The sequence below is a fragment of the Pseudophryne corroboree genome, chromosome 7, assembly GCF_028390025.1.
Source record: "Pseudophryne corroboree isolate aPseCor3 chromosome 7, aPseCor3.hap2, whole genome shotgun sequence".
Taxonomy (NCBI): domain Eukaryota; kingdom Metazoa; phylum Chordata; class Amphibia; order Anura; family Myobatrachidae; genus Pseudophryne; species Pseudophryne corroboree.
This window is the reverse complement of record NC_086450.1, coordinates 515,051,060-515,067,299: the sequence shown is the minus strand read 5'-3', so window position 1 is coordinate 515,067,299 and position 16,240 is coordinate 515,051,060. Positions and strand designations below refer to the sequence as shown.

The 16,240-nt window shown below is 50.6% G+C and overlaps 1 protein-coding gene across 1 annotated transcript in view; it reads right to left on the bottom strand.

The window, feature by feature from the left end:
• Nucleotides 1–4,911, bottom strand: part of CCDC42 (coiled-coil domain containing 42) — a 35,196-nt gene extending 30,285 nt beyond the window's left edge. The window contains exons 1-2 of the mRNA XM_063935487.1: nucleotides 2,662–4,911; nucleotides 642–747 (exon numbers count right to left, since the gene is read on the bottom strand). Coding sequence (XP_063791557.1) covers nucleotides 642–747; nucleotides 2,662–2,720 — 165 coding nt within the window. The 5' untranslated portion in view covers nucleotides 2,721–4,911. The remainder of the gene's footprint in view (nucleotides 1–641; nucleotides 748–2,661) is intronic.
• Between the last annotated feature and the right edge of the window lie 11,329 nt (nucleotides 4,912–16,240).

The following is a 16,240-nucleotide window of genomic DNA, read 5'->3' as shown; positions in this document are numbered from 1 at the left end:
AGCCCCACAGAGGGTATTATGAGCGTTACACCCTGGAGAGTTCTGCTGCGCAATCTCTGTGATGCTCCTTCGGGGAGGTATCAAGTCCTTTACCAAGATGGCCGCCGTCTGGTCTTCTGCACAGGTGCTGCGCCATCTTGTCACTGTTAAGAGCGCCCCTGTGGGACATGTTCTCCTTAGCTCGGTCTGTGCCATCGCTGCGCTGGTAGCCATTGGTGTAGGGGGGGGGGGGGGGGGTCTCATTGCGCGTGATGGACACAGGACAGATCCTATATAATAAAAGGGTAATGCTGCTCCTCACCTCTATGGGGGCTGATGGCCACTAGATGGCTCCTGACAGAACAACTGAAGTGTTGCTCAGTTCCGGCAGCGCTGACATTGCTGTTATGTTGTTCTGTCAGGTTGAGGGGCTGGTGACCAGTTATTATATAACCTCCTGTGACCCCGCTCCCGTTACCTGTGCACCCTGTATAATCCTATATACATCCGGCAGTTACCCTGGAACTGACCTGTAGCTCCGCCGCCGCCGCTCCTGGGCATTGCATGGTGGTACAGCCAGCATACATAATACACATAGGACCAACACATTATACAGCCCGCGAGATCACCCAGTGTCGCCCCTCATTATCCGTCTCTCTTACCGCTCTCTCAGCCTCCAGCACTCTCTGCATGATCTCAGCCTGTCTCTTCTTCTGCAGCAGTCTCATGGCGGGGGTCAGAGTTTCCTCATCTCTAGGAGGGAATTTCCTGTACATGGAACGAGAGAGGTGACAGGTGAATGGGGTGATGAATGAACGTTGGCCCATCTGTGTGGAGTTTGTATGCTCCCTATGTTTGCATGAGTTTTCCCTCCCACACTGATAGGCTAATGGCGGGAAGCAGAGATTCCAGGTGATGTGACAGTCACAGGACACTGGTCTCACCGATGGCTGCTTCTTCCCTGACCTGGGCTGGGGTGCGGCGTGAGAACCTCTTCTCCTGCGCAGTCTTATATAAAGCTAGGCTCGCCCTCAGACCACCGTCCCTGCCACTTCCTATGATACGCAGTAACCTCCGATACCGGTGTGACTGCGCGACAAATCACTTCTCAGTGGCACCTATTGGTAAATTGGTTAAACAGTGATAACCCCAAAAATGGTATCACTGCTTAACGTGAGCTGGAGGCACTACAATGTGGCATAACGTGAGCTGGAGGCACTACAATGTGGCATAACGTGAGCTGGAGGCACTACTATGTGGAATAACATGAGCTGGAGGCACTACAATGTAGCATCACGTGAGATGGAGGCACTACAATGTGGCATATCGTGAGCTGGAGGCACTACAATGTGGCATAACGTGAGCTGGAGGCACTACAATGTGGCATATCGTGAGCTGGAGGCACTACAATGTGGCATAACGTGAGCTGGAGGCACTACAATGAGGCATAACGTGTACTGGAGGCACTACAATGTGGCATAACATGAGCTGGAGGCACTACAATGTGGCATAACGTGAGCTGGAGGCAATACAATGTGGCATAACGTGAGCTGGAGGCACTACTATGTGGAATAACATGAGCTGGAGGCACTACAATGTAGCATCACGTGAGATGGAGGCACTACAATGTGGCATATCGTGAGCTGGAGGCACTACAATGTGGCATAACGTGAGCTGGAGGCACTACAATGTGGCATAACGTGAGCTGGAGGCACTACAATGTGGCATAACGTGAGCTGGAGGCACTACAATGTGGCATAACATGAGCTGGAGGCACTACAATGTGGCATAACGTGAGCTGGAGGCACTACAATGTGGCATAACGTGAGCTGGAGGCACTACAATGTGGCATAACGTGAGCTGGAGGCACTACAATGTGGCATAACGTGAGCTGGAGGCACTACAATGTGGCATAACGTGAGCTGGAGGCACTACAATGTGGCATAACGTGAGCTGGAGGCACTACAATGTGGCATAACATGAACTGGAGGCACTACTATGTGGTATCACATGAGCTGGAGGCACTACAATGTTGCATAACGTGTGCTGGAGGCACTACAATGTGGTATAATGTGAGCTGGAGGCACTACAATGTGGCATAACGTAAGCTGGAGGCACTACAATGTTGCATAATGTGAGCTGGAGGCACTACAATGTGGCATAACGTGAGCTGGAGGCACTACAATGTGGTATAATGTGAGCTGGAGGCACTACAATGTGGCATAACGTGAGCTGGAGGCACTACAATGTGATATAATGTGAGCTGGAGGCACTACAATGTGGCATAACATGAGCTGGAGGCACTACAATGTGACATAACGTGAGCTGGAGGCACTACAATGTGACATAACGTGAGCTGGATGCACTACAATGAGGCATAACGTGTACTGGAGGCACTACAATGTGGCATAACATGAGCTGTGGATAGACCTATAGAGTGTAAGCTTGCGAGCAGGGCCCTCCTACCTCTATATCTGTTTGTTTTTACCCAGTTTTGTTCTATAACTGTTGTTCTGATTGTAAAGCGCAACGGAATATGCTGCTATATAAGAAACTGCTAATAAAATAATAATAATAATACTATGAGGAATATAATGTGAACAGTGCTGTGTAGAGAGAGAGGCATGTGCCCCTAGACAGACAGATACAGGCAGACAGACAGACAGACAGACAGAGACTTACTGGAACACATTGAGGAGCGTCTGTCCATGCTGCACGTATAAATACTCCTCTGGATCCATCCCGTATACAGCCGGCAGCTGAGAGACCCCAGTAACTGCCACTAGTCACCTGGCAGCAGAGAGACCCCCAGTAACTAGCACCCAGCAGCAGAGAGACCCCCAGTAACTGCCACTAGCCACCCGGCAGCAGAGAGACCCCAGTAACTGCCACTAGTCACCTGGCAGCAGAGTGACCCCAGTAACTATCACCCGGCAGCAGAGAGACCCCCAGTAACTAGCACCCAGCAGCAGAGAGACCCCAGTAACTGCCACTAGTCACCCGGCAGCAGAGAGACCCCAGTAACTGCCACTAGCCACCCGGCAGCAGAGAGACCTCAGTAACTGACACTAGTCACCTGGCAGCAGAGAGACCCCAGTAATTAGTCACCCGGCAGCAAAGAGACCCCAGTAACTAGTCACCCGGCAGCAGAGAGACCCCAGTAACTGACACTAGCCACCCGGCAGCAGAGAGACCCCAGTAACTGACACTAGCCACCCGGCAACAGAGAGACCCCAGTAACTAGTCACCCGGCAGCAGAGAGACCCCAGTAACTAGTTTCCAAGCGGCAGAGAGACCCCAGTAACTAATTACCAAGCGGCAGAGAGACCCCAGTAACTAGTCACCCGGCAGCAGAGAGACCCCAGTAACTGCCACTAGCCACCCGGCAGCAGAGAGACCCCAGTAACTAGTCACCCGGCAGCAAGGAGACCCCAGTAACTGCCACTCGACAGCAGAGAGACCCCAGTAACTGCCACTAGCCACCCGGCAACAGAGAGACCCCAGTAACTAGTCACCCGGCAGCAGTGTGACCCCAGTAACTGCCACTAGTCACCCGGCAGCAGAGAGACCCCAGTAACTAGTCACCCGGCAGCAGTGTGACCCCAGTAACTGCTACTAGTCACCCGGCAGCAGAGTGACCCCAGTAACTAACACCCGGCAGCAGAGAGACCCCAGTAACTAGCACCTGGCAGCAAGGAGACCCCAGTAACTAGCCATCCGGCAGCAGGGAGACCCCAGTAACTGCCACTAGCCACCCGGCAGCAGAGAGACCCTAGTAACTAGTCACCCAGCAGCAGAGAGACCCCAGTAACTGACACTAGCCACCCGGCAGCAGAGAGACCCTAGTAACTAGTCACCCAGCAGCAGAGAGACCCCAGTGACTAGTCACCCGGCAGTAGAGAGACCCCAGTAACTGCCACTAGTCACCCAGCAGCAGAGAGACCACAGTAACTGCCACTAATCATCCGGCAGCAGAGAGACTCCAGTAACTAGTCACCCGGCAGCAGAGAGACCCCAGTAACTAGTCACCCGGCAGCAGAGTGACCCCAGTAACTAGTCACCCGGCAGTAGAGAGACCCCAGTAACTGCCACTAGTCACCCAGCAGCAGAGAGACCACAGTAACTGCCACTAATCATCCGGCAGCAGAGAGACTCCAGTAACTAGTCACCCGGCAGCAGAGAGACCCCAGTAACTAGTCACCCGGCAGCAGAGTGACCCCAGTAACTAGTCACCCGGCAGCAGAGAGACCCCAGTAACTGCCACTAGCCACCCGGCAGCAGAGAGACCCCAGTAACTGACACTAGCCACCCGGCAGCAGAGAGACCCTAGTAACTAGTCACCCAGCAGCAGAGAGACCCCAGTAACTAGTCACCCGGCAGTAGAGAGACCCCAGTAACTGCCACTAGTCACCCAGCAGCAGAGAGACCACAGTAACTGCCACTAGCCACCCGGCAGCAGAGAGACTCCAGTAACTAGTCATCCGGCAGCAGAGAGACCCCAGTAACTAGTCACCCGGCAGCAGAGAGACCCCTGTAACTAGTCACCCGGCAGCAGAGTGACCCCAGTAACTAGTCACCCGGCAGCAGAGAGACCCCAGTAACTAGTCACCCGGCAGCAGAGAGACCCCAGTAACTAGTCACCCAGCAGCAGAGAGACCCCAGTAACTGCCACCAGTCACCCGGCAGCAGAGAGCCCCCAGTAACTGCCACCAGTCACCCGGCAGCAGAGTTACCCAAGTAACTAGTCACCCTCAGCAGAGTGACCCCAGTAACTGCCACTAGCCACCCGGCAGCAGAGTGACCCCAGTAACTAGCTACCCGGCAGCAGAGAGACCCCAGTAACTAGTCACCCAGCAGCAGAGAGACCCCAGTAACTGCCACCAGTCACCCGGCAGCAGAGAGACCCCAGTAACTAGTCACCCTCAGCAGAGTGACCCCAGTAACTGCCACTAGCCACCCGGCAGCAGAGTGACCCCAGTAACTAGCTACCCGGCAGCAGAGAGACCCCAGTAACTAGTCACCCGGCAGCAGAGAGACCCCAGTAACTAGTCACCCGGCAGCAGAAAGACCACAGTAACTGCCACTAGCCACCCGGCAGCAGAGAGACCCCAGTAACTAGTCACCCGGCACTGTGGCAGCTGGCAGGGCCGTAACTACGTGTGTGCCAAGGGGGCTTGGCACACAGCGCAGTTGCCCTGAGGGCGCAACGGCCAGCGGCATGTAATGAGTCAAATTGACTCATTACATGCCGCCGAAGTCTGCGCCGTGCGCCCCGCTGTGTAGGGAGAAGAGGACCAGCGCCGGGCAGCGGAGAGAAGGAGGAGGAGGGAGGGGGAGCAGTGAGCCGCAGCAGCGCTATTTGATTGGTAGTAAGCGCCGCTGCAGCATCCCCCTCTCCTCCTGTATTGGCTGCCTGGCGCTGCTAAGGATGCTGGGATGCGGTTCCCCAGCATCCACAGCAGCGCCAGGCAACCAATACAGGAGGAGAGGGGGATGCTGCAGCGGCGCTTACTACCAATCAAATAGCGCTGCTGCGGCTCACTGCTCCCCCTCCCTCCTCCTCCTTCTCACCTCACACAGCCTGCACCGAGAGGAAGCTGCACGAGGAGCCTGTCAGCGGGGAGAAGGTAAGTATATCCTCCCTCCCTCTCTCTCTCTCTCTCTCTCTCTCACCGTCTGCCGCAATGTGTAAAATGGGGTCTCGTCTGCCGCAATGTGTAAAATGGGGTCTCGTCTGCCGCAATGTGTAAAATGGGGTCTCGTCTGCCGCAATGTGTAAAATGGGGTCTCGTCTGCCGCAATGTGTAAAATGGGGTCCCAGCTGCCGCAATGTGTAAAATGGGGTCCCGGCTGCCGCAATGTGTAAAAAGGGGTCCCGGCTGCCGCAATGTGTAAAATGGGGTTCCGGCTGCCGCAATGTGTAAAAAGGAGGCCTGGCTGCCGCAATGTGTAAAAAGGGGTCCTGGATGCCGCAATGTGTAAAAATGGGGACTGGCTGCCGCAATGTGTAAAAAGGGGGACTGGCTGCCGCAATGTGTAAAAATGGGGACTGGATGCCGCAATGTGTAAAAATGGGGACTGGCTGCCGCAATGTGTAAAAATGGGGACTGGCTGCCGCAATGTGTAAAAATGGGGACTGGCTGCCGCAATGTGTAAAAAGGGGGACTGGATGCCGCAATGTGTAAAAAGGAGGACTGGCTGCCGCAATGTGTAAAGAGGGGGCCTGGCTGCCGCAATGTGTAAAAAGGGGTCCTGGATGCCGCAATGTGTAAAAATGGGGACTGGCTGCCGCAATGTGTAAAAAGGGGGACTGGATGCCGCAATGTGTAAAGAGGGGGACTGGCTGCCGCAATGTGTAAAAAGGGGGACTGGCTGCCGCAATGTGTAAAAAGGGGGACTGGCTGCCGCAATGTGTAAAAAGGGGGACTGGCTGCTGTAATGTGTAAAAAGGGGGACTGTCTGCTGTAATGTGTAAAAAGGGGGACTGGCTGCCGCAATGTGTAAAAAGGGGGACTGGCTGCTGTAATGTGTAAAAAGGGGGACTGTCTATTGTAATGTATAAAAGGGGCTCTACCTGGTGTAGTGGTGCTACTGTGCAGCGTAATTTGAATAATGTAGACTACTGTGCACCGTAGTATGAATTGCTATTATTTTGTGGCCACGACGCTTCCCCATTAAGCCACGCCCCTATAATTTTTTTGCGCGCCTACGCCACGCACTGCCCCTATCTTACATTGGGGGGGGCCACTATCGTTTCTTGCACACAGCGCTAAAATGCCTAGTTACTGCAATGGCAGCTGGTGCCAGCGTGTGCAGCCATAGAAGTGGGAGCCATAACTGAGGGCAACATCTCCAGGAAAATGATCTATACTGTAATTTTTTTACAGCTCAGACTCAAGAAGGTTCAGGGGGTAGCTGAGGGCCACTGTTTGCCTTCTCTCTCCCATTACTGTATCTGAATATCACAATCCATCATTATAACATAATAAATCCACATCTGCTCTATGGGGGTAATTCCAAGTTGATCGCAGCAGGAAATTTTTTAGCAGTTGGGCAAAACCATGTGCACTGCAGGGGGGGCAGATATAACATGTGCAGAGGGAGTTAGATTTGGGTGGGTTATATTGTTTCTGTGCAGGGTAAATACTGGCTGCTTTATTTTTACACTGCAAATTAGATTGCAGATTGAACACACCACACCCAAATCTAACTCTCTCTGCACATGTTATATCTGCCTCCCCTGCAGTGCACATGGGTTTGCCCAACTGCTAACAAAAATCCTTCTGCGATCAACTTGGAATTACCCCCATATACAGTGGGGTAAATGTAGTATATTGCAGGAGTCAGCTACAGCCCCGCCGGTCCTGTAGGGGCCACATGAGTATCCAGCCCCCCTGGTACCACTGGCCTGTGGCTATCGCAGTGTCCCATAGATGTTCTTGTTCCGTATTATTATTGTCTACAAATAATATCATTAATATTGCCCCATGTGTATACTAGTAATAATAATAATACAATATTTCCACCAGAGTAATAATACCATGTATTACTCACATACTCTGCTTGTTTGTGTGATAGAAGCAATGACCTAATGTGTGATCATCTATCATCAAGTAATGATCTACCGAAGAGAGACAGAGCGATGATACGGAGCACTGACATAGAGTGCTGACACAGGGCACTGACACGGATTGCTGACACAGGGCACTGACACGGATTGCTGACACAGGGCACTGGCACAGAGTACTAACACGGAGCACTGAGATGGAGTGCTGACATGGGACGCTGATACGGAACATTGACATGGAGTGCTGACACAGAACACTGATACGGAGTGTTGACACAGAGCTGTGAGACGGAGCACTAATACAGAGTGCTGACACAGGGCACTGACACGGAGTGCTGACATTTTGCTGACACATAGCACTGACATTAATCGGGGACACAGGGCACTGGCATGGGTGGTCATTCCGAGTTGATAATCGCTGCACTGCGAAAATCGGCAGCAAGCTAAGTACAAAAACGGCAAAAATGCGCATGCACATGGTACTTTCACACAAAACTTTGTAGATTTACACAAGCTTGAACGACGCTTTTTTCCACACTTGAGTGATCGTAGTGTGATTGACAGGAAGTGGGTGTTTCTGGGAGGAAACTGGCCGTTTTCAGAGAGTGTGCTAAAAAAACGCAGGCGTGCCAGGGAAAAGCGGGGGAGTGGCTGGAGAAATGGGGGAGTGGCTGGCCGGACGCTGGGTGTGTTTGTGACGTCAAACCAGGAACTAAATGGACTGAGGTGATCGCAATCTGTGAGTAGGTCTGGAGCTACTCAGAAACTGCTGCAAATTATTTAGTAGGAGTTCTGCTAATCTTTCGTTCGCAATTCTGCTAAGCTAAGATACACTCCCAGTAGGCGGCGGCTTAGCGTGTGCAATGCTGCTAAAAGCAGCTAGCGAGCGAACAACTCGGAATGACCACCATGGAGCACTGACATGGATTGGTGACACAGGGTCTGACACAAAGAGCTGATGTGGAGCAGAGGCACAGACTGCTGACACGGAATGCTGACACAGGGTACAGACATGGGTAGCTGACATGGAGCTCTGACACAGGGCACTGACACGGAGAGCTGACAAGAAGCACTTGGCGCAATATATCTATATTGGAAGCCCAGTCTCCCTGCTCCTTTCCTGTTACCCTCAATACTCTCTGGATTCTCCGCTTTCCCAGGTAATAACTGATTTTAAGGTTTTTTTCTCTATCGTCCTAGTGGATGCTGGGGTTCCTGAAAGGACCATGGGGAATAGCGGCTCCGCAGGAGACAGGGCACAAAAAGTAAAGCTTTAGGATCAGGTGGTGTGCACTGGCTCCTCCCCCTATGACCCTCCTCCAAGCCTCAGTTAGATTTTTGTGCCCGGCCGAGAAGGGTGCAATCTAGGTGGCTCTCCTAAAGAGCTGCTTAGAAAAGTTTAGCTTAGGTTTTTTATTTTACAGTGAGTCCTGCTGGCAACAGGATCACTGCAACGAGGGACTTAGGGGAGAAGAAGTGAACTCACCTGCGTGCAGGATGGATTGGCTTCTTGGCTACTGGACATTAGCTCCAGAGGGACGATCACAGGTACAGCCTGGATGGTCACCGGAGCCTCGCCGCCGGCCCCCTTGCAGATGCTGAAACGAGAAGAGGTCCAGAATCGGCAGCAGAAGACTCCTCAGTCTTCTTAAGGTAGCGCACAGCACTGCAGCTGTGCGCCATTTTCCTCTCAGCACACTTCACACGGCAGTCACTGAGGGTGCAGGGCGCTGGGAGGGGGGCGCCCTGGGAGGCAAATGAAAACCTTTTTTGGCTAAAAATACCTCACATATAGCCTCCGGGGGCTATATGGAGATATTTAACCCCTGCCAGAATCCGTTAAGAGCGGGAGACGAGGCCGCCGAAAAAGGGGCGGTGCCTATCTCCTCAGCACACAGCTCCATTTTCCCTCACAGAAAGGCTGGAGGGAAGGCTCCCAGGCTCTCCCCTGCACTGCACTACAGAAACAGGGTTAAAACAGAGAGGGGGGGGCACTAATTTGGCGTTAGAAATATATAAAAAAGATGCTATAAGGGAAAACACTTATATAAGGTTGTCCCTATATAATTATAGCGTTTTTGGTGTGTGCTGGCAAACTCTCCCTCTGTCTCTCCAAAGGGCTAGTGGGTCCTGTCCTCTATCAGAGCATTCCCTGTGTGTGTGCTGTGTGTCGGTACGTGTGTGTCGACATGTATGAGGACGATGTTGGTGAGGAGGCGGAGCAATTGCCTGTAATGGTGATGTCACTCTCTAGGGAGTCGACACCGGAATGGATGGCTTATTTAGGGAATTACGTGATAATGTCAACACGCGCCAAGGTCGGTTGACGACATGAGACGGCCGACAAACAATTAGTACCGGTCCAGACGTCTCAAAAACACCGTCAGGGGTTTTAAAACGCCCGTTTACTTTAGTCGGTCGACACAGACACAGACAGGGACACTGAATCCAGTGTCGACGGTGAATAAACAAACGTATTCCTTATTAGGGCCACACGTTAAGGGCAATGAAGGAGGTGTTACATATTTCTGATACTACAAGTACCACAAAAGAGGGTATTATGTGGGATGTGAAAAAACTACCGTAGTTTTTCCTGAATCAGATAAATTAAATGAAGTGTGTGATGATGCGTGGGTTCCCCCCGATAGAAAATATGGGCGGTATACCCTTTCCCGCCAGAAGTTAGGGCGCGTTGGGAAACACCCCTTAGGGTGGATAAGGCGCTCACACGCTTATCAGAACAAGTGGCGTTACCGTCTATAGATAGGGCCGTCCTCAAGGAGCCAGCTGACAGGAGGCTGGAAAAATATCATAAAAAGTATATACACACATACTGGTGTTATACTGCGACCAGCGATCGCCTCAGCATGGATGTGCAGAGCTGGGGTGGCTTGGTCGGATTCCCTGACTAAAAATATTGATACCCTTGACAGGGACAGTATTTTATTGACTATAGAGCATTTAAAGGATGTATTTCTATATATGCGAGATGCACAGAGGGATATTTGCACTCTGGCATCAAGAGTAAGTGCGATGTCCATATCTGCCAGAAGATGTTTATGGACACGACAGTGGTCAGGTGATGCAGATTCCAAACGGCACAAAGGTGTATTGCCGTATAAAGGAAGAGGAGTTATTTGGGGTCGGTCCATCGGACCTGGTGGCCACGGCAACTGCTGGAAAATCCACCGTTTTTACCCTAAGTCACATCTCTGCAGAAAAAGACACCGTCTTTTCAGCTTCAGTCCTTTCGTCCCTATAAGAGTCATATCTGCCCAGGGATAGAGGAAAGGGAAGAAGACTGCAGCAGGCAGCCCATTCCCAGGAACAGAAGCGTTCCACCGCTTCTGACAAGCTCTCAGCATGACGCTGAGACCGTACAGGACCCCTGGATCCTACAAGTAGTATCCCAGGGGTACAGATTGGAATGTCGAAACGTTTCCCCCTCGCAGGCTCCTGAAGTCTGCTTTACCAAGGTATCCCTCCGACAAGGAGGCAGTATGGGAAAAAATTCACGAGCTGTATTCCCAGCAGGTGATAATTAAATTACCCCTCCTACAACAAGAAAAGGGGTATTATTCCACACTATATTGTGGTACTGAAGCCAGAAGGCTAGGTGAGACCTATTCTAAATCTAAAAAAATTTGAACACTTACAAAGGTTCAAATCAAGATGGAGTCACTCAGAGCAGTGATAACGAACCGGGAAGAAGGGGACTATATAGTGTCCCGGGACATCAGGGATGCTTACCTCCATGTCCCAAATTTGCCCTTATCACTAAGGGTACCTCAGGTTCGTGGTACAGAACTGTCACTATCAGTTTCAGACGCTGCCGTTTGGATTGTCTACGGCACCCCGGGTCTTTACCAAGGTAATGGCCGAAATGATGGTTCTTCTTCGAAGAAAAGGCGTCTTAATTATCCCTTACTTGGACGATCTCCTGATAAGGGCAAAGTCCAGGGAACAGTTGGAGGTCGGAGTAGCACTATCTCGGATACTGTTACAACAGCAGGGGTGGATTCTAAAGATTCCAAAATCGCAGCTGATCCCGACAACAAGTCTCCTGTGCTTAGGGATGATTCTGGACACAGTCCAGAAAAAGGTGTTTCTCCCGGAAGAGAAAGCCAGGGAGTTATCCGAGCTAGTCAGGAACCTCCTAAAATCAGTGCATCATTGCACAAGGGCCATGGTAAAAAAATGGTGACTTCCTTCGAAGCAATTCCAGTCGGCAGATTTCATGCAAGAACTTTTCAGTGGGATCTGCTGGACAAATGGTCCGGATCGCATCTTCAGATGCATCAGCGGATAACCCTATATCCAAGGACAAGGGTGTCTCTCCTGTGGTGGTTACAGAGTGCTCATCTTCTAGAGGGCCGCAGATTCGGCATTCAGTTTTGGATGTTGGTGACCACGGAGGCCAGCCCGAGAGGCTGGGGAGCAGTCACACATGGAAAAAATTTCCAGGGAGTGTGATCAAGTCTGGAGATTTTTCTCCACATAATTATAGCTAAGGGTAAATTTATAATGCTCTAAGCTTAGCAAGACCTCTGCTTCAAGGTCAGCCGGTATTGATCCAGTGGGATAAAACATCACGGCAGTCGCCCACGTAAATAGACAGGGCGGCACAAGAAGCAGGAGGGCAGTGGCAAAAACTGCAAGGACTTTTCGCTGGGCGGAAAATCATGTGATAGCACTGTCAGCAGTGTTTCATTCCGGGAATGGAAACTGGGAAGCAGACTTCCTCAGTAGGCACGACCTCCACCCGGCAGAGTGGGAACTTCATGGGGAAGTTTTCCACATAATTGTAAACCGTTGGGAATTACCAAAGGTGGACATGATGGCGTCCCGTCTGAACAAAAAACGGGACAGGTATTGCGCCAGGTTAAGAGACCCTCAGGCAATAGCTGTGGACGTTCTGGTAACACCGTGGGTGTACCAGTCGGTGTATGTGTTCCATCCTCTGCTTTTCATACCTAAGGTACTGAGAATTATAAGACGTAGAGGAGTAAGAACTATACTCATGGCTCCGGATTGGCCAAGAAGGACTTGGTACCCGGAACTTCAAGAGATGCTCACAGAGGACTTATGGCCTCTGCCGCTAAGAAGGGACTTGTTTCAGCAAGTACCATGTCTGTTCCACGACTTACCGCAGCTGCGTTTGACGGCATGGCGGTGGAACGCCGGATCCTAAGGGAAAAGGCATTCAGGAAGAGGTCATTCCTACCCTGGTCAAAGCCAGAAAGGAGGTGACCGCACAACATTATCACCACATGTGGCGAAAAGATGTTGCGTGGTGTGAGGCCAGGAAGGCCCCACGAAGAAATTTCAACTCGGTCGATTCCTGCATTTCTTGCAAACAGGAGTGTCTATGGGCCTCAAATTGGGGTCCATTAAGGTTCAAATTTCGGCCCTGTCGATTTTTCTTCCAGAAAGAATTGGCTTCAGTTCCTGAAGTCCAGAAGTTTGTCAAGGGAGTATTGCATATACAACCCCCTTTTTGTGCCTCCAGTGGCACTGTGGGATCTCAACGTAGTTCTGGGATTCCTCAAAACACATTGGTTTAAAACCAGTCAAATCTGTGGATTTGAAGCATCTCGCATGAAAAGTGAACATGCTCTTGGACCTGGCCTGGACCAGGCGAGTGTCACATTGGTGGTTTTTTTCTCAAAAAAGCCCATATCTGGTTGTCCATTCGGACAGGGCAGAGCTGCGGACTCGTCCCCAGTTCTCTCCCTAAGGTGGTGTCAGTGTTTCACCTGAACCAGTTTATTGTGGTGTCTTGCGCCTACTAGGGACTTGGAGGACTCCAAGTTGCTAGATGTGGTCAGGGCCCTGAAAATATAGGTTCCAGGACGGCTGGAGTCAGGTAAACTGACTTGCTGTTATCCTGTATGCACCCAACAAACTGGGTGCTCTTGCTTTTAAGCAGACTTTTGCTAGTTGGATGTGTAATACAATTCAGCTTGCACATTCTGTGGCAGGCCTGCCACAGCCAAAATATGTAAATGCCCATTCCACAAGGAAGGTGGGCTCATCTTGGGCGGCTGCCCGAGGGGTCTCGGCTTTACAACTTTGCCGAGCGGCTATTTAGTCAGGGGCAAACACGTTTGTAAAATCCTACAAATTTGATACCCTGGCTAAGGAGGACCTGGAGTTCTTTCATTCGGTGCTGCAGAGTCATCCGCACTCTCCCGCCCGTTTGGGAGCTTTGGTATAATCCCCATGGTCCTTTCAGGAACCCCAGCATCCACTAGGACGATAGAGAAAATAAGAATTTACTTACCGATAATTCTATTTCTCGGAGTCCGTAGTGGATGCTGGGCGCCCATCCCAAGTGCGGATTATCTGCATTACTTGTACATAGTTACAAAAATCGGGTTATTATTGTTGTGAGCCATCTTTTCAGAGGCTCCGCTGTTATCATACTGTTAACTGGGTTCAGATCACAGGTTGTACAGTGTGATTGGTGTGGCTGGTATGAGTCTTACCCGGGATTCATAAATCCTTCCTTATTGTGTACGCTCGTCCGGGCACAGTACCTAACTGAGGCTTGGAGGAGGGTCATAGGGGGAGGAGCCAGTGCACACCACCTGATCCTAAAGCTTTACTTTTTGTGCCCTGTCTCCTGCGGAGCCGCTATTCCCCATGGTCCTTTCAGGAACCCCAGCATCCACTACGGACTCCGAGAAATAGAATTATCGGTAAGTAAATTCTTATTTTTTGTTTGTTTTATTTTAACATACATTTATTCTATTTTAAACTTTTTTTTTATTTCTGTAACAAAGGAGCACACCTTGGGGGGGTTTCTATAGTCTCCATCTCCCCTCACGCACTTCCTTTTCCTGCCAGTTACACCTGTTATGGTAGCATGTAGTTTGCCTTCGTGGAGAGGACCTTTCCCATAAGCCCCTGGGTCCATGTCACAAACTATTTTGAATAGTAATTGTGATATCGCTAATAAGTGGGTTCGTACCTGAAATAGAGATGTGCACTTGAAATTTTTCGGGTTTTGTGTTTTGGTTTTGGGTTCGGTTCCGCGGCCGTGTTTTGGGTTCGACCGCGTTTTGGCAAAACCTCACCGAATTTTTTTTGTCGGATTCGGGTGTGTTTTGGATTCGGGTGTTTTTTTCAAAAAACCCTAAAAAACAGCTTAAATCATAGAATTTGGGGGTCATTTTGATCCCAAAGTATTATTAACCTCAATAACCATAATTTTCACTCATTTTCAGTCTATTCTGAACACCTCACAATATTATTTTTAGTCCTAAAATTTGCACCGAGGTCGCTGGATGACTAAGCTAAGCGACCCTAGTGGCCGACACAAACACCTGGCCCATCTAGGAGTGGCACTGCAGTGTCACGCAGGATGGCCCTTCCAAAAAACACTCCCCAAACAGCACATGACGCAAAGAAAAAAAGAGGCGCAATGAGGTAGCTGTGTGAGTAAGATAAGCGACCCTAGTGGCCGACACAAACACCTGGCCCATCTAGGAGTGGCACTGCAGTGTCACGCAGGATGGCCCTTCCAAAAAACACTCCCCAAACAGCACATGACGCAAAGAAAAAAAGAGGCGCAATGAGGTAGCTGTGTGAGTAAGCTAAGCGACCCTAGTGGCCGACACAAACACCTGGCCCATCTAGGAGTGGCACTGCAGTGTCACGCAGGATGGCCCTTCCAAAAAACACTCCCCAAACAGCACATGACGCAAAGAAAAAAAGAGGCGCAATGAGGTAGCTGTGTGAGTAAGATAAGCGACCCTAGTGGCCGACACAAACACCTGGCCCATCTAGGAGTGTCACTGCAGTGTCACGCAGGATGGCCCTTCAAAAAAATACTCCCCAAACAGCACATGACGCAAAGAAAAATGAAAGAAAAAAGAGGTGCAAGATGGAATTGTCCTTGGGCCCTCCCACCCACCCTTATGTTGTATAAACAGGACATGCACACTTTAACCAACCCATCATTTCAGTGACAGGGTCTGCCACACGACTGTGACTGAAATGACGGGTTGGTTTGGACCCCCACCAAAAAAGAAGCAATTAATCTCTCCTTGCACAAACTGGCTCTACAGAGGCAAGATGTCCACCTCATCATCATCCTCCGATATATCACCGTGTACATCCCCCTCCTCACAGATTATCAATTCGTCCCCACTGGAATCCACCATCTCAGCTCCCTGTGTACTTTGTGGAGGCAATTGCTGCTGGTCAATGTTTCCACGGAGGAATTGATTATAATTCATTTTAATGAACATCGGCCCTCATTCCGAGTTGTTCGCTCGCAAGGCGAATGTAGCAGAGTTACACACGCTAAGCCGCCGCCTACTGGGAGTGAATCTTAGCTTCTTAAAATTGCGACCGACGTACGCGCAATATTGCGATTACAAACGAGTTAGCAGTTTCAGAGTAGCTCCAGACTTACTCTGCCTGTGCGATCATTTCAGTGCTTGTCGTTCCTGGTTGACGTCACAAACACACCCAGCGTTCGCCCAGGCACTCCCACCGTTTCTCCGGCCACTCCTGCGTTTTTTCCGGAAACGGTAGCGTTTTCAGCCACACGCCCCTGAAACGCCGTGTTTACGCCCAGTAACACCCATTTCCTGTCAATCACATTACGATCGCCGGAGCGAAGAAAAAGCCGTGAGTAAAAATACTTTCATCATAGTAAAGTTACTTGGCGCAGTCGCAGTGCGA